Source organism: Lipotes vexillifer, unplaced genomic scaffold (assembly GCF_000442215.2).
Source record: "Lipotes vexillifer unplaced genomic scaffold, Lipotes_vexillifer_v1.1 scaffold410, whole genome shotgun sequence".
Classification (NCBI taxonomy): Eukaryota; Metazoa; Chordata; class Mammalia; order Artiodactyla; family Lipotidae; genus Lipotes; species Lipotes vexillifer.
In genome coordinates this window covers 313,434-335,928 of record NW_006794028.1, presented here as the reverse complement: position 1 = coordinate 335,928, position 22,495 = coordinate 313,434, and the positions used below count along the sequence as shown (strand labels likewise).

The 22,495-nt window shown below is 44.3% G+C and overlaps 2 protein-coding genes and 1 pseudogene across 2 annotated transcripts in view; 1 reads left to right on the top strand and 2 right to left on the bottom strand.

Annotated features, from left to right (window-relative positions):
* The first annotated feature begins 284 nt into the window (after nucleotides 1-284).
* On the top strand, nucleotides 285-2,735 carry EXOC8 (exocyst complex component 8). Its single transcript, XM_007466988.1, has one exon. The coding sequence runs from the start codon at nucleotides 423-425 to the stop codon at nucleotides 2,598-2,600; it is 2,178 nt and encodes a 725-aa protein (XP_007467050.1). The 5' UTR covers nucleotides 285-422; the 3' UTR covers nucleotides 2,601-2,735.
* A 5,523-nt stretch (nucleotides 2,736-8,258) lies between these two features.
* LOC103085571 (transmembrane emp24 domain-containing protein 2 pseudogene) lies at nucleotides 8,259-8,858 on the bottom strand (annotated as a pseudogene).
* A 7,597-nt stretch (nucleotides 8,859-16,455) lies between these two features.
* The window catches only part of GNPAT (glyceronephosphate O-acyltransferase), a 30,792-nt gene continuing 24,752 nt past the window's right edge, over nucleotides 16,456-22,495 (bottom strand). The window contains exons 10-16 of the mRNA XM_007466987.1: nucleotides 21,816-22,058; nucleotides 20,313-20,392; nucleotides 19,312-19,452; nucleotides 18,938-19,037; nucleotides 18,762-18,855; nucleotides 18,226-18,287; nucleotides 16,456-16,749 (exon numbers count right to left, since the gene is read on the bottom strand). Of these exons, the coding sequence (XP_007467049.1) occupies nucleotides 16,706-16,749; nucleotides 18,226-18,287; nucleotides 18,762-18,855; nucleotides 18,938-19,037; nucleotides 19,312-19,452; nucleotides 20,313-20,392; nucleotides 21,816-22,058 (764 nt within the window). The 3' untranslated portion in view covers nucleotides 16,456-16,705. The remainder of the gene's footprint in view (nucleotides 16,750-18,225; nucleotides 18,288-18,761; nucleotides 18,856-18,937; nucleotides 19,038-19,311; nucleotides 19,453-20,312; nucleotides 20,393-21,815; nucleotides 22,059-22,495) is intronic.

Below are 22,495 nucleotides of genomic sequence, written 5' to 3'. Positions count from 1 at the left end.
AAGAACTTACCATGACAGCACCTCCCAGTGGGCTCAAAACTTGGGTTCCCAGGGCTTGAGCCGGAGGCAGGTTTCAGAAACCTGGTTACCGCCTTCACGGTTCGCGAGTAACGTCAAACACCAACGTCACGCTCAGTTCTGGCGCAGTACCTACGTCCCTCTGCCCCGCCCTCCACTCGCTTCCGCAATAGCTTCTCCGGCGCATGCGCCCTAGGCCGCTGGCGCTGCTGCGCAGGCGCACCGCCTGCTCCCGGCCTCTTGCGTAGGCGCAGTGCCTGAAGTTCATACCCGGGCGCAGGCGTACTCGTCTCTCTTCCAGCCTGCTTCCGCAGCCCTGGAGTTGGACCCGGCTTGGGTGGGCCTCGACAGCGGCGGCACCGGCGACGGCGATAGTGACAGGGACTGCGTGAGTCCGGACGGAAATGGCGATGGCGATGTCAGACAGCGGGGCGAGCCGCCTGCGGCGGCAGCTGGAGTCGGGCGGCTTCGAGGCGCGGCTGTACGTGAAGCAGCTCTCGCAGCAGTCGGACGGAGACCGAGACCTGCAGGAGCACCGGCAGCGCATCCAGGCGCTGGCGGAGGAGACGGCGCAGAACCTGAAGCGCAACGTCTACCAGAACTACCGGCAGTTCATAGAGACGGCCCGCGAGATCTCCTACCTGGAGAGCGAGATGTATCAGCTCAGCCACCTGCTGACCGAGCAGAAGAGCAGCCTGGAGAGCATCCCGCTTACCCTGCTGCCGGCTGCCGCCGCCGCGGGGGCCGCCGCCGCCTCCGGAGGGGAGGAGGGGGGAGGCGGCGCGGGGGGCCGCGACCACCTCCGGGGCCAGGCTGGCTTTTTCCCCAGCCCCGGGGGCGCCTCCCGCGACAGTTCTGGGCCAGGCGAGGAAGGAAAGCAGCGCACTCTCACCACCTTGCTTGAGAAGGTGGAAGGCTGCAGGCACCTGCTGGAGACGCCGGGACAGTACCTGGTGTACAACGGGGACCTGGTGGAATACGAGGCGGACCACATGGCCCAGCTGCAGCGGGTGCACGGCTTTCTCATGAACGACTGTTTGCTGGTGGCCACCTGGCTGCCACAGCGGCGGGGGATGTATCGCTACAACGCCCTCTATCCCCTGGATGGTTTGGCCGTGGTCAATGTCAAGGACAACCCGCCCATGAAGGACATGTTCAAACTGCTCATGTTTCCCGAGAGCCGTATTTTTCAAGCGGAAAACGCAAAAATCAAACGAGAGTGGCTGGAAGTGCTGGAGGAAACCAAGAGGGCCCTAAGTGAAAAAAGACGCAGGGGGCAGGAGGAGGCAGCTGCCCCTCGAGGGCCACCCCAGGTGACTTCCAAGGCTGGCAACCCGTTTGAGGACGAAGACGACGGCGAACCAGCTGTTCCCGAGGCAGAAGAAGAGAAGGTGGACCTCTCAGTGGAATGGATCCAGGAATTGCCTGAAGACCTGGATGTCTGTATTGCCCAGAGGGACTTTGAAGGGGCCGTCGACCTGCTGGATAAATTGAACCGTTACCTGGAAGATAAGCCCAGCCCACCTCCTGTGAAAGAACTAAGGGCCAGAGTGGATGAGCGTGTCCGCCAGCTCACTGAGGTGCTAGTGTTTGAACTTTCCCCGGATCGGTCCCTGAGAGGTGGTCCCAAGGCTACCCGCCGGGCGGTTTCTCAGCTAATCCGGCTTGGCCAGTGCACAAAGGCTTGCGAGCTGTTTTTGAGAAACAGGGCAGCAGCTGTGCATACTGCAATACGCCAGCTTCGCATTGAAGGTGCCACTTTACTCTACATTCATAAGCTCTGCCACGTCTTCTTTACCAGCCTTCTGGAGACCGCCAGGGAATTTGAGACGGACTTTGCGGGCACCGACAGCGGCTGCTACTCTGCCTTTGTGGTCTGGGCGAGGTCAGCCATGGGCATGTTTGTGGATGCTTTTAGCAAGCAGGTGTTTGATAGTAAGGAGAGCCTCTCCACGGCGGCTGAGTGTGTAAAAGTGGCAAAGGAGCATTGTCAGCAGCTGGGCGACATCGGACTAGACCTCACCTTCATCATCCACGCCCTCCTGGTGAAAGACATCCAAGGGGCCCTGCACAGTTACAAAGAAATCATCATCGAAGCCACGAAGCATCGCAACTCCGAGGAGATGTGGAGGAGGATGAACTTGATGACTCCAGAGGCCCTGGGGAAACTCAAAGAGGAGATGAAGAGCTGTGGGGTGGGTAACTTCGAGCAGTACACGGGGGATGACTGCTGGGTGAACCTCAGTTACACGGTGGTTGCTTTCACCAAACAGACCATGGGCTTCTTGGAAGAGGCACTGAAGCTGTATTTCCCGGAGCTGCACATGGTGCTTTTGGAGAGCCTGGTGGAAATCATTTTGGTTGCTGTTCAGCACGTGGATTACAGTCTTCGATGTGAGCAGGATCCAGAGAAGAAGGCTTTTATCAGGCAGAATGCATCCTTTCTGTATGAAACTGTCCTCCCCGTGGTGGAGAAAAGGTTTGAGGAGGGTGTGGGGAAACCCGCCAAGCAACTCCAGGACCTGAGAAATGCATCGAGACTGATGCGTGTGAATCCCGAAAGTACAACGTCAGTGGTCTGATGCCTGGACCTGTTTATGTGTATCCGTGTATATTGCTTATGGATTATTTATATTAAGTTGCAGTAGCATATTCTTTATAGTCTCAAACATGTCTTAAAAATAAAAGATGCCCTCTCGGATAGAAGTACAAAATCACAAGGAGAAAGAAAAAAAATGTTAAATTAAGGCCATATGACAAAAACATTGGAATTATTAAAATATATAATATGCTTTCCTTTTAAATTATGCAGCTCTCTAATGCGTATATCGTCACACTATAGCATTTCAGCTTATCCTTTGACTCATGACACATGTTCTCACAGTGCAGATTATGCAGCGCCAATAAACAGTTTCTGTAAATACAGAGTTTAAGTATGTTGTGAATGTCTCCCCGTTCACAAAAATGTTAGGTTTCTTAAAGGGTACTGTGCCATATAAAACACCCTGTGCCCTATACTTACACACCTTAAAATGTGTTTGAACAATTTGGGGGAAAGAAAGTTGAGGAAATTGGTTTTAGGGTAAACTTTGATCAAAAGAATTCCTTCATGAAGGTAGCTAGTGTGTGGACTTGAGTACTCCAGTCCTTATAGAGCACAAGAGGAAGCTGTCATAAACCCAGTTCCAACGTAATTTAAATGATTCAGCATTTTTAGCTGCCAGTTAGCAGCTTGATAACACTTGATTTGGGAGCATTTACTTGAAAATCTTAAGAACTATCATCAAATTTTTTTAAACATATTTCTGAGTTGTCTGAAGTTCCCTTTTATCATATTAAAAAAAATAAAAAACAAGACACATTGAAGAACCTGACAGCGCTTTTGGTGTGGGTTACACATAGTGGCTCAGAATTCATGCAAGTGGAAGAAACGTTTTCAGATTTCAGGGTCTGGGTGGGTGGGAAATTAGGGAAAATCCTATGCAGACCCCACGGTGTTCTTAAGTATGACTGCTGTGAGCAGAGATTTGTTTTTGTTTTTTCGTGGCTAAGTGGATAGCTTTTCGTGGCTAAGGGTAAGTGTTTTTTCGTCTCACAGAAAAGTAAGACAGTGTGCCCAAAGGAAGGAGGGGAAAAACCTTTGGTGACTCCTAAAATGCTCCAGGCTGCATTTTTCTTGTTTTATTTTTAAATTTTATTTGTTTTTCAAACTGAATATAATGCTTACTTCAGATTGTTTAGTAAACAAAAATAACTAAAGAAGTTTGAGCTTCCCTAGGTTTCTAAACTTGCATCCATTGTATATTGATTATCTGGCCTTCCTCATACTTGGAGAGAAACTGCTAAGACCCATTTTTCCCCTAACTCTGGTTGTGATTCTTGTCCCTAAGTGTCATTTCTAATGCCGATGACTTCAAAAGGTCGTTTCTTTTATCTGAAGGAAAATAGTGGTATTAAGACTGTGGGAATTATGTAAAACCTTAAATAGCTTCTAATAGCAGGTTAGGGTTGTAAAGCTCCTTGACTTAATTACTCATATGCCAGACGAGCCTCTTATTTTATATTTAGCTAGGCATATCTAAAAGGTTGAAAATTATCAAAGTTAAAGATTTTCTTTGACATTTTTTTCACATAACTTTAGCATTTGCTAGATAATAACCATAACTGGATATCTCAGTTGAACAAAAAGTCATAATCTGCCTTTTAAGATCACTGGAAACTTGAATTTGATAAAAACTTTATGATTATTTTGTGCCACTTAAAGTTCCCAAAATTATATTGTATGAAACATGTATTGTGTCAATATTTGATGCTGGGTCCATGAAATGATACTTCTGAAATCAAAACTTCTCTTACGGCCTGAAGTGTTAAAAACCTCAGTGCGGGGCTTCCCTGGTGGCGCAGTGGTTGGGAGTCTGCCTGCCGATGCAGGGGACGCAGGTTCATGCCCTGGTCCAGGAGGATCCCACGTGCCGCGGAGCGGCTGGGCCCTTGAGCCATGACTGCTGGGGCTGTGCGTCCGGAGCTAGTGCTCCACGACGGGAGAGGCCACGACAGTGAGAGGCCCGCATACAGCAAAAAAAAAACAAAAAAAACAAAAAAAAAAACATCAGTGCGTATGCTCTCAGATGCTATTTAAATGATAGCCTTTTCACAGAACTGTCTGCTTTTTAAAACTGGAAGTACAGAATTTTCTTCTGTTAAAAGTTGTGTTCCTTAATCAAAGTTGTAGCTGGAGGAATTAAGCTGTTGGTGAATCAGTTCGTGTGGGAAGTTGGTTAAAGACCATCGATGTTGCAACGTGCCTTTGTGCCAGGACAGAGCAATTTCGTTGCATTTCCTCCAAGTGGAGTCAGAGCTCTTCTTTCTAGTTCTTGTTAGTTAGACACCAAAATAAGGTCTGAAAATGGAATGCGGTCAGAGATTGCCCAAAAATACAGTACAAACGGTATTATACTACTTAAGTGTTGATTGCCTTGTCTCGGTTGCTTTGAAGATAACACTGTCACTTGAGCTTGAAATCAGACTTGATTGAATTAATTAGTGTTGAAGAAAGATGCCCTGTGGTATTAAGTCTGTTTTTGATGAAAGCCTCATTTCACTTTAAGTGCTGAAAACTCACTTATTTTTTGTTTAAAACACTACCTATCATTGTCATCAGCGCTTGTACTTTGCAACTTGCTTTCCTGGGATTGGGAATTCGGGACTTGACGTGTAGTATAAAATCAGTATGTGTACATTTTGCTTATTGGTATGCTGTGATCTGAGGGAATCTGAAATGTTTTACCAAAATAAAGCTGAAAATTTTTCTTACACTGGATAAAATCGATTGATATTACAATGTTATATTTATTTCTTTTCTTTAATGAGGATTTAATATTGTTATGTTCATGTTACTGAAATGTTTTAAAAGCCTAGGTTGTTTTCTAGTTTTTGTTTTTCTATATGAGGAGTAATAGGTACAAAACTGTTAGCTTATTTAAGTAAGTGTTCTGCTACTATCAGAATTGTGAATTAAGTCAGATGGCAACTTTTTAGGATTCCCTTGAGCGGGAGATTTCAGATGTACAAAATGTGAATTTACTCTAAAAACTGGGTGTTAGGGACTTCCCTGGCGGTCCAGTGGTTAAGACTCCACGCTTCCAGTGCGGGGGGCGTGGGTTTGATCCCTGGTCAAGGAACTGAGATCCCGCATGCCACGGGGCGCAGCCAAAAATAAATAAATAAGTAAAAATAAAAATATAAAAAGTGGGTTTCATACCATCTGCACATCTTTAAGTGAAGAAAATATAATGTGGGCTATATGACCTAGGAACTAGGATCATAAATGACAAGGATCTCCTTTTTTTTTTTTTAAATAATACGTGGATATTGTGGGAACTATCACGTATAATTGATTTAACAGTATTTAACGAATGCTATGCCTCACATTGACTAAAATGCGGGTGGGGAGAACAAAATAAAGTTAAGCATGCTTTCACTTAATATGCTTAAAAATTGGTGAAAATAGAGAATAAAAACTTGGAAAAAATAAATTAGCAAATTAAAGGCAAAACTATTGCAAATTAAATTCAGCAAAATTAATTCGTTTATCAATAAATAATTGAATAATTGCAAACCGTGTTGGGGGAAAAAAAAAAAAAAACAAGACCAAAAAACCTGCGTGTCGCAGTTTAAGTGCCATGGGAGTGCTGAGAAGGAAGAGAGCAGTGTTATTCTGAGGAGTTTGGAAAGGCCTCGTGGAATTGTTGGCCTTGGAGCAGGTCCTAGGAGAGAGGACAAGATTTAGGTGTGCAAGGAAGATGGGCGTGCAAGTGTGAGCAAAGACATGCAGCAGGAGCGTGTGCGTGCTTGGGACAGTCTTGTGAAGTAATGTCAGTGTCACAGCGCTGTTGCAGATGTGCTAGAGATTTGAGGAGAGGAACGCTGTGTCTGTAACTCATCCCTACTAAGGAAGCTTCCATCATGCAGAGGGTAGGAGGTAAAAAGTCCACGTCATCCTGCCCGAGCCCCCAGTGACCCCCTCAGCATAGGTGCCACTTGTAAGAGTTTCTCATACATCTTTTCCGCAGAAATTGGACTGTACGGCACCTACTGTTGAGCCTCTTGCTCCTACTCGAGTGCCACCAGTTCAATATTTCTCAGAACTGCTCACATCAGTACCTCAGCGGGCTGGATTCTTCTGTGATTGAACAGCACTCAATCACAATGAATGGATCTGTCAGGATTGCGCACTTTCCAATTACTTTGCTGTCTTCAGGTTTTTTTCAGGATTGCCAAAAATCCTGAAAAAAGCTCTCTGTGCATGTATCTTTGCTTACCTGTGCGACTGTGTCTTAGGACACATTTCTAGAAATTGCTCAGCCAAACCGTACATCTTAAATTTAGGTAAATGGGACTTCCCTGGTGGTGCAGTGGTTAAGAATCTGCCTGCCAATGCAGGGGACACGGGTTAGAGCCCTGGTCCAGGAAGATCCCACATGCCTCGGAGCAAATAATTTACATCTTTTAACTCAATTTTGAAGTGTTTCACACACACACACATTGGCATGCAACAGTTGTCCTAAGGTAAAATACAGTCACCTTAAAACTGTTGCAAGTATTTTCACCCAAGGTTGAAAAATTGTTTAGCCTGAACATGAAAACCTGTAACAAATTTAAATTAATTATATAAAACTCGTCGCAAAGATCCAAAAAAAAATGTCCAAATAACTAATATACATCAGTCACAACATGGTCCTGGGTCACCCCACACCAAAACTGGATGCTCCTTTAATTTTAAACCCATCATCAGAGACCAAGAGAACATCATTTTGTTTTATACAAAACAAAATTCACATGTGCAGAAAAAGAAAGAGCCAAAAAAAAAAAAAAAAAAAACCAGAAACAAAAACCCTAGTACTGACAGTAACGTTCAGTACACTAATTAGTGGCCAAAATGCCACCGATCAAAAATAAAATAGTGGCCGCATATCACTGCAAAGAAATCCAAGAGGCTTTTAACCCTTTGGCATCAGAAATCCAGATTTTTCCAATTATGTGAATGCATACCTCCTACGTGCCAAGAATAGAGAAAGTGTATGTGCTGGCATAGAAAGAAAAAGAACTACCATTCACTGCACCACCCAGAGAATTGGCTTTAACAGAGACTTCTTACAAGGTTAGGCAGAAACCAAAAAATGGTTATTAGCTGCTTGTGTCAATAATTTTAAGTGGAGGTGATTGAGTTCTAAGGTTCAAAGTAAAACTTTAAAGGGGAAAAAGGTTAGGCTGGATAGAAAATGTCAAGATTCAGATTATTGTTTCTGGTAAGGACTCAACAAAATGAATCTTTAATGACTTGCACTGCAGGATAAGGGACCCCAAGAATGCAGTCATTTTTAGTAAAGTGCTATCAGTAAAGTACTATCCTGAACAAACTGCATTTTATGATGAAAACAAAAGGAAAGAAGATGTAGTAAGGACTATACACCTATATTCCACTCACAAGTGTTTGAGTTCTGGAAGGACCTGTATAATGAAGGAAGAATTCAAATGTGAAATCATGCCAATCACATGTCAAATTTTCACTATAACTTTCCCCAAAAAGTGTTTTCCCCCAATATCTGTTAATCACAAAGAAACAGAAGCTGTGAATGTACAGTTCAGAAAATAAAAACGGAGAAACTAATGACATTATTATGACCAAGATGTTTGGTAAACAGTGAATTATGAATTTGGGATCTTCAGAAAAAGGCTTTTTAAACAACCCTCTGGACTTCAAAAAATCTCTTCAGGTAGTAGATCTGTCCCAGTGTCATAGCAACTAGAACAAGAACTTCAAAGAGGGACCAAAGGACCACTCTGCTGTTTGTGTTGTCATTGATTGCTCTGTGTATTCTCTCCCAAACTTCCATGTATTCCTGTTCACGCTTTACAGCCATCATCGCCACTGTGAGCTCATTAATCATTTAGTCTAGCTTGTTCTGTTGAGCTTCTGTTTCCATGTCCTGTCCTTCTGGAGCCTCCCCACTATCACTGTGAATATCACTTTGTCTTGGGGGTCATAGTGGACATCCTATTGCTAAAACAAAACTTATTATGTTCCATCCATGTGAGCAGCAAATGTGTATTTCCCCACTGGACTCCCGGTCTCCTTTATAAATGCCTGTATTATCAGGCCCTGTAATCTCCACGTCGATGTCCAGGAAGCTGCCCTTGGCCACCTCCAAGATGAGGCCCATCTCGGTGCCCGAGGTGACCTGCTGGAAGAAGCACTCCTTGGCATGCCCCCTGATGCTGACGACGTAGCCCGAGACCGTGGCCGGGAGGGCGGCCAGCAGTTCAGCGAGCGTCCTCATGGTGGCGCTGGGGCCGAAGCCAGCACCCAGGACCGGGACTGCGGCCTCCAGAGTACTCCGATTGTAATAAGATTTACTCATCTGTGAAAAAAACTTACCAAGTTTTGCTTGTAATTTTTATGAGATTCAGCAACCTTGTATTTCTTTTTTTTATTAAGCTCCCTACATCTGTCCTTTGCCATTCTTTTCTTAGATGATCTTGGGCTTATGATTTTGTAGTTTATAGTATATTTAGGAAATTAATTTTTCATGTGTACTGTTACAGATATTTTCCCCCTCGTTGTCATTTATTCATTTATTTTATTCATTTATCTATTTATTTATTTATTTTTGGAGTACAGTATATGTTAATCTGTTATGAAGCCAGACTTATCTGAGTTTTTTCTGTGTGATTCCTATGTTTTTGGTCAGACTTTGAAAGGCCTTACTCACTTTCGGATTCCAAAAACACTCATGCTTTTCTTCTAGCAATTTAGTATATTGTAGCATTTGAAATTTTGCTCCGTCTGTAATTTGTTTTAAAGAATGATGTAAGAATCCCATTTTCCCACAACTATCAATAATTAGCAAATTGCTGCAGCAATTTTGAATCATCCTTCTTTTTCCCCCCTTACTTGAAATGCCATTTTAATAATTTATTATAGTTGTACTAGATGTGTATCTGGGTGCATTTTTGGCTCCATGTTCTGTTTCACTGATATTTTGATTTCTGTGCCATTATCAACCTGTTTTAATTGTAGATTTATAATTTAATAACTGGTAGGACTGGTCTCATTCTGCTGTTTCAGTTTTTTCCTAAGTATTCTTACATGTTGATTATTCAAATTGCATTTTGAATAATTTAATGACATTCCTTACCATCCTCCAAAAGAGTTGGCATTTTGATTGAAATCCTATCGAATGTAGATTAATTTAGGGAAATTTGACATCTTTATAATTCTGAATCTTCTTATTTATGCAAGTGTACTTTCATATTTCAGCAGCATTTTCAACTTTCCTTCAGGTAGATCTTGCACGTTTCTTGGTGAGTTTATTCCTCAATACTTCATCTGTAATGCTTTTGTGAATGAAATCTTTTCCAGTATATCTGTAATGCTTTTGTGAGTGAAATCTTTAAGAGTTTTCCAGTATATAATCCCATCACCCAAATAAGGATAATTTTGCCTCTTAAATTTTTATACATCTTATGGAGTTCTCTTCATATTCTATATTAAGTTGAACATCCAAAACTATGTGAAATCGTAGTTTTTGCTTGATATGAATATCAAGGAATTAGAAATTATACCAGATATGTATCTACTAGAAGTGTTTTTCCTGTTTTGTTTTCCCCTCAAAGCCTGATGTTGGCTTTTGATCATTACGTTAAGGAAGTGATCATCTCTTCCAGTTAACTAAGAGTTGTGGTTTTAATTTTTTTAGGTCAGGAATGCATGTTGAATTATCAGATGAATCTCAGCATCTGTTGAGCTAATCATTATTTTTCTCCTCTGTCATATTAATTTGGTAAGTTTTTAAGATAGATTTCCTGACACTGAACCGCATTCACACTCTATGAATTAATTCTATTTGGTTGTAATGCATAATTCTTTTAATATAGTGCCTGATTCTAATGAATATTTCCTTAGAATTTTTGCATTGATGTCCAGTACTTGTGTCATTCATAAGGTGAGTGTGTGCAGCATGATAATAATGAAGGTGAAGTGATGAGACACATTGCATTCCTTTTGATTCCTGAACAATGAGAATGAAAAATCATACAGTGTGACACAGATGACTTGTGTCACTTCATGTATAATGAGCCACCCTAAGCTTCCAGGACAGTCAGAGCTCTTACAAGGAGGTAAGGAGGTATCCCATTGAATCTCTCCCCCATTTCACACTGTGTCAGAGATGTATGGGATACGTAAGCTCTTTGTATGTTAAATACACTCTGTATGTATTGAGAAACACATGTATGTTTCATTCACACAGAATATTTGCATTTCATTTTTTCCCATCAACTTCCCTAGAGCAGTGTTGGGCATAACATAGATGATAAAAGCTTATTAAATAAATACTATTGAGCACATTTCTTTAATAACTAATGACAGTTCTCATTTATGACGTGACTAGTTTGCACCAGGCCCTTTATTACATGCTTGATCTCATTTGATCCTGACAATAACCTGGAAAATAGGTATTGTTATACTCATTGTACAGATACAGGAAGAGACTCAGCGAAAGCCATATACCTGGCGAAGGGGTCTCCCCACTGAGTGTCAGACTGTGTTCAAGACCAGGTTCCAGGCCCAGTTTTTTCACTCTGTCATTAACCAGACGATCCCTTATACACAGAATTATTTCAAGCTGGTGTTTCTAAGTAAAGTTTCTGAAGACAAAATTATTTTGTCATGTGCCTCAATCAATAAGAGTCAGAAGGCTTCCCTGGTGGCGCAGTGGTTAGAATCCGCCTGCCAATGCAGGGGACACGGGTTCGAGCCCTGGTCCAGGAAGATCCCACGTGCAGCAGAGCAACTAAGTCCATGCGCCACAACTACTGAGCCTGTGCTCTAGAGCCCACGAGCCACAACAATTGGAGTCCACGTGCCACAACTGCTAAAGCCCGCACGCCTAGAGCCCATGCTCTGCAACAAGAGAAGCCACCGCAATGAGAAGCCCGCGCACCGCAACCAAGAGTAGCTCCCGCTCGCCGCAACTAGAGAAAGCCTGCGCGCAGCAACGAAGGCCCAACGCAGCCAAAAAAAAAAAAAAAAAATCAGAATATCTGCATGAAAAAAATTCAGGTATGACAAGCAACGTGTGGTAAGCCCCTTTAACAGGTTATTTAATCTTCACATCAGTCTGTGAAGGAATTGCGATTTTGTGAAATTAAATAATTTGCAAGTAATCCAACCTACAAGGGGGTCCCTAACTAAGGGGCCCAGGAGGGACTTGAGCTCAGAGAACACTCCTCTAGGGCTAGTGCTCTAAGCCATTGAGCTGTGTGATTGGATCGTGGCCGATGTTGACATCTCACCAGGATAGATTGCTCTTTTTTCCAAAGGCTTATCCGTACATAGTTTGGGTACTCTGTTAAAATTATACATATTAGGGCTTCCCAGGTGGCGCAGTGGTTGAGAGTCCGCCTGCCGATGCAGGGGACGCGGGTTCGTGCCCTGGTCCGGGAGGATCCCACGTGCCGTGGAGCGGCTGGGCCCGGGGGCCATGGCCGCTGGGCCTGCGCGTCCGGAGCCTGTGCTCCGCAACGGGAGAGGCCGAAAAAAAAAAAAAAAAAAAAAAAATTATACGTATTATATTATGTCAGAGGATATTATTTTTATGATTTCCTTAGAAAAAATAAAGTGGCAGGTTTGAGTTAATGAGATAAAGTTAGATTATTGCCGTTGACACCAATTTGTACATTATCAGTGATGTTAAACAGACTCGGGCTTCCCTGGTGGCGCAGTGGTTGAGAGTCCGCCTGCCGATGCAGGGGACACGGGTTCGTGCCCCGCTCCGGGAAGATCCCACATGCCGCGGAGCGGCTGGGCCCGTGAGCCATGGCCGCTGAGCCTGCACGTCCGGAGCCTGTGCTCCGCAACGGGAGAGGCCGCAACAGTGAGAGGCCCGTGTACCGCAAAAAAAAAAAAAAAAAGAGTAAAAAAGGAGAAAATACAATTGAATATTATATTTAGCTGAGTGGACTCATCATTAACCGTAATTGGTTTAAGGGGATTTGAGGTTGCTAGTTCCTCTAGTGGTCTGCCAGAAGCAAATGTCAAATCTTTCACTGAGGATGATAAAATTCTCAAAGAGTCTGTAGCTTTTTTATGTACAGTGTTTAGCCCTCAAATAAAAATAATGAGGTCTATGCGGGAAAGAGACCATTTGATTGAAACCCAAGAGAAACAATAGATAGTAGAAACAGACTAACAGAGGACCCAGATAAAAGAGTTGTCAGGCACAGACTTTAATATGTTCTCAGGAATAAATAACAAAATCGAGAGTTTCTCAGAGAACCAGAAAGTAAAAGCCAACAAACAAAATAATGAAATGGAGAGCCCAGAGCTGTAAAATTCAACAACTGAAATTGAGAACTCAATAGATTGATTTAAGAGTAAATCAGGGACTTCCCTGGCAGTCCAGTGGTTAAGACTTCACCTTCCAATGCAGGGGGTGTGGGTTTGGTCCCTGGTTGGGGAGCTAAGATCCCACATGCCTCGTGGCCAGAAAACCAAAACATAAAATAGAAGCAGTATAGTAACAAATTCAATAAAGACGTTTAAAATGGACCACTTCAAAAAGAAAGGGTAAATCAGATTCAGCATTAGTGACCTGGAAGGTAGGTTAGAAAAAGATATTCAGGCTAAAACACAAAGAAACTTTGAGAAGGGACCTCAGTGACATGTGGAATGGAGATAATTAGAACCTCAGAGGAAAAGAATATTTTCCAATTTTCATCTTTATTTTCTCTTTTTGCCCTAATTTGTGAGAAATGTCTTCATCTTCCAACCTTCTACTGAGTTTTTCATTTCCTGTCTGTTTTCATGTTTATTTTCCCTGAGCTCTCTTTTTGTCTGACTGTCCCCTTTACAGAGTATCTTTTATCACGTGGAGGCTATTAAGAATATGTGGTTTCCTTGTTGTCACTATGAAGGTGGCCCTCGGGCACACCCCAGGGGCTGGGTTCTCCATGCTGACTCTCCCCACCCTACCCCGCCTGCCGCCCTCACCCCTACCCAGCGTCGATTTCTGGACTCAACAGTAGATGGAGTCCCACAGGACAAACCGCTCCCAACTCCCCCGGCCCCAAGACCTTCTTGTTTTCTGAACTTCAGGGCCAGGTGCTGGAGGCGAGAGGCAGTGGGCAGGAAGCAGGCATCTCTCCCCCCTGGTCCTTTCCTGGGGCCCTGCTTCTTCCTGATAATCCCATTTTCTGCCTTGGGTTTAAATCAGTGAAAACAAAAGCCAAAAAGCCTAAGAGGGAGACATTTTGTGGGTGATGTTTTTGCCTTCCACCCCGCTGCTAACTTCCCCCAAGACAAGGAAAATGAAGCTTGATTATTTGAGCGGTGAAAAAGGAAAAGAAAAACACATAAGGAGAAAAACGAAAACATCGAGAAATATTCATCCACATGTGTATACAGCACATATATATAATGGGTCTCACCAGGATGGTGATTTTAAATAAAGAATGAGAGAGAGAGAGAGAGAGAGAGAGAGAGAGAGAGAGAGAGAGAGAGAGAGATGGAGCAATGCACCACCCCATAATGCTGTTGGGCTGAACAGCTGGGCTGAGACCTGCTCTAAGTCAGGGATGCGAGTGCCTATGGCCATAATGACCACTCCAGAAGCACCCAATCTCATTTACTCTGAGAAGCCAAGGAGGGCTTGTCCCAGTCAGGAGTAGCAGTAATAACAGGTTACACTTACTGCCAAGGACTCTTTGAAACATTTCACTGACACATGTTTCTCACAACTCAAGAGGTATTAGCATCATCCCCATTTTATGGATAAGGAAACCGAGGCTCTGAGAGTTTAAGCAAATCACACGTTAACACAGGGCTACTGTACGGCAGAGCTGGATTTCATAAGCCAGTTGGGCTTTGGACCCTGCATTCTTAGCTGCTACATTATACTGTTTGGATGGGAGACTGTCCTGGAAAACCAGATGCTAAGGGTCTTTTTACTTACTTCAAAGCAGGGGCAGCTCCAGAACTTATGGGGCTGTGGAGGGGAAGGCCTTAGGGACAGCAGTGCGGCTTGTAACTGCGGTGTGTGCAGGAGCTCGTGTGCAGCAGGGTACAGGATACACGCTTTGAAGCTCTGACAGCATATGAAGCGCGCTGTTCTCTAAGACTTTAGGTTGACTTGGGTGACTTGGGAGGGTCTGAGGAGACTGAGAGGGGAAAAGTGCCCCCTACCACCTCCCACAGCTGTCTCCCTCTGCTGCAAGGCCTCATTTGGTTTGGGCTGCACCCCGTTTTCCTGCCTCTCCTGCCTGCTTGCTTGTGTGCTTCTGATGCCAGAGCTGGCCAGGAGACAAGTCTATAGCCACGTGCACCCCAAACTCCAAGGTCTTTGTCCCCAAACCTGAAGTGCATTACAAACAGGTCTCAAAGTAGACAAGTCACTTTAGTCTTCAACACATATATTCAGGGCATGAGAATAGAACAAGTAACCAAACTGGGTGTACTGGGATTCTTTGTAAGGCATGCCTATGCAGCCAGAATTGGCCAGGACCCCGCCTCCCCACTGCTCTGGTCTCCCTGGAGGGCAGCAGCTCGGTGCCGTTCGGCTGGCATGCCATACAGCCCTCAGCCAGGAACAGCCCAATTGACTCCTCAGCTCTTACGCAGCCTCAACACATGCCAGTCTTCTCTGGCTCCCCAAACAAGCAGAGCCACACGGAGGGCCCCTCTGCACCCCCCACACGGACTAGAGCAATAGCTCTCCGATCCGAATGTGCAGCAGAAACAGTTTGGCCTCTGGGGAACAAATGCACATTCCAGGAATTTGCATATAGCTAGTCCTACAACCACATGTCGAGAAGCTTTTCAGCATTTCCCACGGCACTTATATTCCTGTTCAAATGTTTTACAAGAGTCTCTAAGCCACTACAGATGTTGAGCCCTGCTGCTGTGGACTCCATGGTGGCCCCCAAATTCAGATATTGAAGCCCTAATCCCCAGTGTGACAGTGTCTGGAGATGAGCCTTTGGGAAGTAATTAGGGCTAGATGGGGTAAATGGGGGTGGGGCCCTCATCTGACAGGGTTAGTGCCCTTCTTAGAGAGCAGAGAAGACTGTTCTGTCTCCAGGTGCACAAAGAGGTAATGTGAACACACAGCAAGGCGGTGGCCTCCTACAAGCCCAGAACAGAGGCTTCATAATGAAACTTACCTTGCTGGCTGGCACCTTGGTCTTGGACTTCCGGCCTCCAGAACTGTGAGAAAACAGATTTCTGCTGTTTAAGCTGCCCACTCTGTAGTATTTCATATGGCAGCTCAAGCAGACGAATACACCTGCCTTTCTTTTTAATTTCACTTCCCATTACTCTTGTTTCAGCCACATTTCAGGTCCTTTGGAACCAATCCCAAGACATTTCAATCACTATTCTTTCTGCACACCCACCCCCCCGTACCTCCTGTCACCTCAACCCCACACTTCGAGGACTGGCTCCTCTCACCCTAATTCTCAGCTTAAATGTCACTTCCAGTAGTGGCTAGCTGTCAAGGTTTTTGCTGTTCACCCACCTTATTTCATACTTTTCTTCCCTTGAATTGTTAAGCCTATTTATGATACTTCTCCTAACTTCTCTTTGTTCCATGTACTTTCTCTAATTCAGTTTTATTGATTAAGGCCCTTGGGTGGCAAAATTTACTGTAAGCTAGCTACCATATTACAGATCTCTGCCAAATGTGCACTTGTTTGAGGCAACTTTAATTAAAGAAAGCCAGGAGAAGTCTCAGATATGCCCTTTCTAGTAGTTTTCTTTTGATAGCCAGAGCCTTTAGACTCGATGCTGCACTTTAATTCAGAAGTCAACGTACAGTTTAATACATGTAATAAGTTAAAAAGTGTTAGTGAAATAGGAGCTGGGTTTTGTTTTTCCAAACATGTTTCCGAAAGCCTGTTTTATTTTAAAACACACACGGAGTTGGACACAAATGCCTTTTTAACCATCGTGGAGGAGATTTCACGGATTGCTTAAATTGGTCACTCTTCCTCTCTACCGAGCCCGCCGTCCTTGACACCTTATGAAGGACGAGAAGATGGGTCTCTTCCTTTGCTTCCCTCTTTGTTGTAATACGAGTCCTTGGATGACAGTAATTATATGACCAATTTTTCCGTAACCATTTGGCAATCATTAAAGCTTTGCAGTTGCCGGTTTTCCTACCGGTGTCTTACCACCTAAGGGAGAAAGACAGAGACGGCTCATGAAATGATACTGAGTTTGCCCTTCCTTGTACAACCGTTTAGGCACTGGCAAAAGAGAAACACATGACACTTGTGCAGAGTTTTACAGACTGACAAAGAACCAATGGAGACAGCAGCGCCCTTTGCTGGAGAGGCAGTGGTGTCTCAGAGGCGATGGGCATGGCCAGCCCCACAGCCATGTTTCCTGAATTTCACGTCTAGCGTGGTCTAGTACGTTCACACTCTCGTATCTGCCTTCCGAGAGGAAGAACTCAATCCCATCATCCTCACGATGAGGGCTTCGGGGTTTGTTTTAGCTTTATGCCCCTCTCACCAAGTTCAAAATCGAGTTTCAAGGTTATGTATTCTGAAAGTTCAGACATACTATAAATAGAAGACTGGGGGGAAATTCCCTGGCGGTCCAGTGGTTAGGACTTCGCGCTTTCACTGCCGAGGGCCCAGGTCCATTCCCTGGTCAAGGAGCTAAGATCTTGCAAGTCGCGGTGCGGCCAAAAAAAAGAAAAAAGACTGGGATTTCAACCTACGTACTTTCTCCAACCAGAAATTAGTCTTTTCACCTTCCCTCTCTCTGTCAACCACACCTTTGCCCCCTATACTATACTTTTTTCTTCAGTGACTCTCCTTTAACCATATGCCTGCCTTGGTTTTCCCCTAATCCCAGCAGACATCTATCTAAAGCTCTTCTATACAGGTTTGACAAGTGTACTGAGCTACGATTAGGTACAAAAATACTACTTGTAACAGTATCCACTCAGTGAGCTAGTGCTTTTTCAATATAATCAGCAATTATTTTTTTCAAAAGCTAACACCCTCCCCTTCCTTCTAAAGTCACCCGATCATTCCTATGAGAAGTGTTCTCTACCTCCTCTGACCTTTCAAATCTTTTTATATCAAAAGTCTTGACTCTTACTGTATACCATAAACAAATGGCCTCGCCTTTTGGGGCTGGACTATTTCCTTATAAGCTGATAGGATCTGCAGAAGAGTCTGGATTGGATTATTCTCCCAAGGATGTGCTATCAGCCCCCAATTTCAAGTTCAGAGTCCATATATGATGTGGACATTGACCCCGACCCCTCACACGGGAAAGAAGAGATCTGAGGGTGGAGAGGGAGCAAGTGAATCCAAGGACCAAAACGAGAGGAATTTTCTCGATGCTCAGCAGGACTAGATGGAAAGGTCTCGATCTTGGACCCTGATGAGTTATGTCAGGAGCTGATCATTTTTATGTTGTATAAGTCCGTCTATTTTATGCCTGTTGTGTCTTCTCTGTTAGTTTTCTCCTTAGTTTCCTTGAGAAAATTCTAGATGACAGAAGTAGTTCTCTGCGTATACTAAAACTATTGCTGCTCATTTTGATAAAGCATTTAGTGCCATACTTTCTTGTTTCACTACATGTTGATAAACGCAATGCGCAAACCCATCATATTTTTATTAAACAGCACTTACCAAGCATTTCTTCTAACTTTGTTGTGGCAGGTTCATTCACAGTAAATATATAATCATTATTTCTAGGAGAAAAAGTAACAAGCTTTCTTATTGCATAAACTAGGAGGAAAAGACAACATTCATTATTTATATAGTAAGACTACTTTTAAACAGTCTTCCTCAGGGCTAGTTTTAAATAGTTGAAAGTTGTGTGTATATATATGTAAGAATACACACACACACACACACACACACACCATGCCCCGCCCCCCAATTTTTCTTATAATTAACCTATAAACTTCCATATTAGGTTGAAGCTAAAATGCTGGCCTAAAGCACTTTCTTTCTTTGCTTCAATGTGGTTTTTATGCACACCCACAATAAAATTCGCATGGTAACTCAGGGTGACTTAGCTAATCAGGACACGGATAAGTGAAGCATGATGTAATGTTTCCTAGATCCTGCATTTCCACACCTGTCTCTCGACTTGGTGCTCAACTGTTCTGAGCTGTCGCTGCCCCCTGAGCCCACCCTGGGCGTCGTGCACCGTTACTTACTCCTTCTTCTTCTCCACCACACCGAGCCTCACAAAAGCTGCTAAGGCATTTTTTTGTACATCGGAGGATAACACGTCGTAACACTGTGAGGCACCTAAAAGAGAGGGAAAGGGAGAGTTAGTGGCTTACTTCCTGTGCTCAAGTAACAGAAGTCACCACCCACAGAGGTGACTCACCTTGATCGAGAAGCTGACCTGTGAATTTTCTAACGTTCACCGAGTACTGTTTCTCAGTGAAGCAGCCTTTTTCTTCGTTCAAGAGGTATTTGCAAATGATCTGATTTTTAAGAGGGAGCATGAGAGGAACAGAAAGTGAAACAAGCAGCCAAATACCGGCGAAGAGTACATAACTTTACACCTGCCGCTCGAACACCACGATGCATTATATCAGAGCACAGTAAAGACCTCCCCCCCATCCCTGCCAAAAAAAGTTCTACCTTTCACCCGGGCAAGACACTTGCTCTTCAGACCAGAAACAAGTACAGGGTAGGAAAGTCTTAGTTATATTTGCTATGGGAGGATGAAGGAGAACTTGCGAAAGATTTACACACCTGGTAAGATTCCACAAAAGGTTTAAAGAGTCCCACTAAAAACTCTAGCACAGTATTTCCTTTTTCTGTAACTAGGATGTCCCTTGTTGTCACCTGTGTGGCCTCACTTTTACAAAGCAGGTAACAGCCTTCTTCAAAGTCCTGCAAGGGGAGGGGAGAAGACAGAATGCACCCTCTAATTTATAACTTAGGTCAACGATCCACCGCTGGGCTCAGCCTGTGCAGCCCCGTGCCCTCAGAACAAGGGAAATACCAGCTAATTCCGCAAGCCTTCCCGGACTGCGGTGGCTGTCAGAAAGGAGCCAGAACAGCACTGTTCCGACACTCCCAATGCTGAACCTCAAATACACCAAACACCAAAAAACTGATGAGCCTCCGAAATCATCACCTGGGCCACAGATTTTCCTTCGCTTTGCACTGACGAGCCATACTCCTTGCTCTTGAATAGAAGTGCATGCAGCAAGTCCAAAAAGTACTGAGAATCATGTTACGCTGAGAACGGCTGCCCTCATTTCCTACTGAATAAAACCTGTGGCCCTCAGCGTAACGGACACTTAACCCACTTGTCAATGCTGGCACTGCCCCCAGCGCAGCAAGCCAGAAGTCCAGCTCTGGGAGCCCGATCCTTCACTTGCTGTCTACACCACCAGGCAGGACCACTGTTCTCTAATCGCAAAGCAAAAGGCCCTACTCATTCTAACAAGTGGTGCTGGAAAATGTGTGCTGGTTGCTAAATTTTCTAACAAAATAGAGTTGGTTTATTTACAATGGCTGTGCTAATGGTTCAAAGATTTGGTTCCTCTCACCAAATAATCCCGAAATTATTGATTAAACCTGACCAAGAATTAAAACAGAGTTTGTTGAACTGTGAGTGTCCATGTTTCTCTTTTGTTCTGCTGCACGTAGCCTTGAAGGAAGGGAAGACACACGCGTGAATCCAAGCCTAACATTTCCAGAACTCACACCGCAAACACACTTGCTCTTTGGCAGGAAGGATTTACCTTTAGTGCATTTCCTGGAAGAAAGATGAACTCATCTGAAAAAACACTGCATAGGAAGCGAAAGCAACTGTAGACATCCTCTGGAAATAAATTCATTACATAAAATTACAACTCTGCTTTTTAAACATTCAGGGAGTACCAAGAAGTCCATGATACTCCAAAATGCAGTATTTTAAAGGCATATTATTCATATACCAGGGACAAGAATTAAGGCCCCCAAAGGAAGCTATAACCAATCCAAATTTTACCTACAGAGAAACTACAAGGCTAGCATAGTTTCAATGGTTGAGACTGAATTACAACCAGGTCTCTAACCAGTCAGGCTGGTAACGAGGGAGAGGCCACATTCCGCAGAAGCCAGGGCACTTCATTTCCCCTGTACGGGGCTCCCTAGCAGAGAAGGAAAGGAATGGCTTCCTTCATTCCCTTCCACACTCATATCTGCTGATGTCTCTACTGTACCTTTAGCGCTAGGGCACACTGGCACACAATCATAGAGACTACTGTCCTATCCCTCGGGCATGTAGGTCTGCCCTGCCCGTCGGCTACAGACCATCTTTCTGACGTGAATTTTCTCATTAGAAAAATATACATCCATATGGACACAAACGGTTGCCTCCAATTTCAGGGTGTTCACACTGAAACACTCCAGAAGACCACGTATGTGCCCCGCAGTTGTGGACAAATCCCAACGTAAGAAGCCTCAGATAGAACTAAGATCAAGCTTTGAGTTTTCTGTGTCCTGAACTAAGCTGTCTGACCTCTCTGGTACCCAGTTTCCTCACTCACAAAATGAGGGCATGAACGCCGGACCTCTGAGGTTCCTTCCAAGGCTAAAGGTCTGTGGCTGAGCTCAGTGTTTCTCTACTCTGGCTTTTCCTTATAATTATCTACAGAGCTTTGAAAAGCCAAAAACAAAAACATCAATTTCTGGCCCACAGCCGGCTGCATCAGAAACCTTTGGGGATGGGACTCAGCCTCCAAAAATTCTAAGGTGCAGCCCGGGTAGAAAACCCCTGGCCTTGACTACAAGTTTCTGTGAAAAAAACAGTTTTACTCATTATTATACTCCTCGGTGAGGCCAGAATGCTACCGTGTGCTGAGCACTCACACACCGCTGGACCGTTTACCCACCCTGTCTGCTTCTGTCAGAGGAGGCAAGTGACGTCAGAAAAAGAGCATCAGACCAGCAAACGGGGAGCTGTGCTCTATTCCCAGATCCTTAAGGGATCAGGAATCTCTGGCCTCATTTTCCTTATTTATAAAAGGAGAGGTTGAGATGAGATGATTTATTAGGTCCCTTGCAATTCCCAAATTCTACAGCCAGGTATGTAGGGGAAAAAAAACCTAATGAGCTCTGAGAAGAGGTCCCATCCCTTGCTGGTGTGTGGGCTGCAGGCATGTGGCAGAGCGTTATAACAGAAGGCTTAAGACGTTGCTCTCTATATGGAACTCAACGGCCAGGTCTCTTCCAAAACTCAAGACCACCTTCCCGAAAGTTACCTTTCCTGAACCCAGGCGTCATCTGCAATGCCACAGCTACTAAGGAAGGACGGACAAAAATGTTGAGCAGCTGGTTCCTGTAAGCCGAGCACACAAGGAGAGTGATGTGCTGGAAAACAAGCCCATCGACCACTTCTGGTCCTCCAGAGTCCACTTTCAGAGTCACCTGGTCTTTGACGAGGCTGACGACGTTGGAATGCAGGAGAAGGCTGGACTGGACCACTTCTTCAGCAAGTTCATTATCTACACACATACACAGACAATTCATTCAGGCAAATGGCGAAGAAATGGGCTGGTTACCGCTGGGGGTCTTAGGCCCAGTATGAATCAACGCTAGTGACCCGACACGCTTATTTTCAAGTGCCAGGTACGGGTTTTAGGCTCCACCGATTGGGCTAATGATACCATATGTGAAGGATATTTTAAAAGCTCTCTTTCATAAATCAACTCTCTCTGAGGACACGTAACATGCTTTCTTATCTACCCCAGATCTGTCAGCCATTCTGAAATGCACATCAATTCCCACTCCGAAAACCAACACTTCCTCAGGAACCAAGGTTTTGTAATTGCAAGTTACATGACAAGAAAATCACATATATGGGAATTTAAGAATACTAAGACAAGAAGACAGGCTTCATACACACATACACACACCTCGCTTAGACCAATTCCGAGATGGC

Bases quoted from the DNA above. Each gene is read 5' to 3' on its own strand.
- EXOC8 (XM_007466988.1), top strand. From the start codon at position 423: ATGGCGATGGCGATGTCAGACAGCGGGGCGAGCCGCCTGCGGCGGCAG.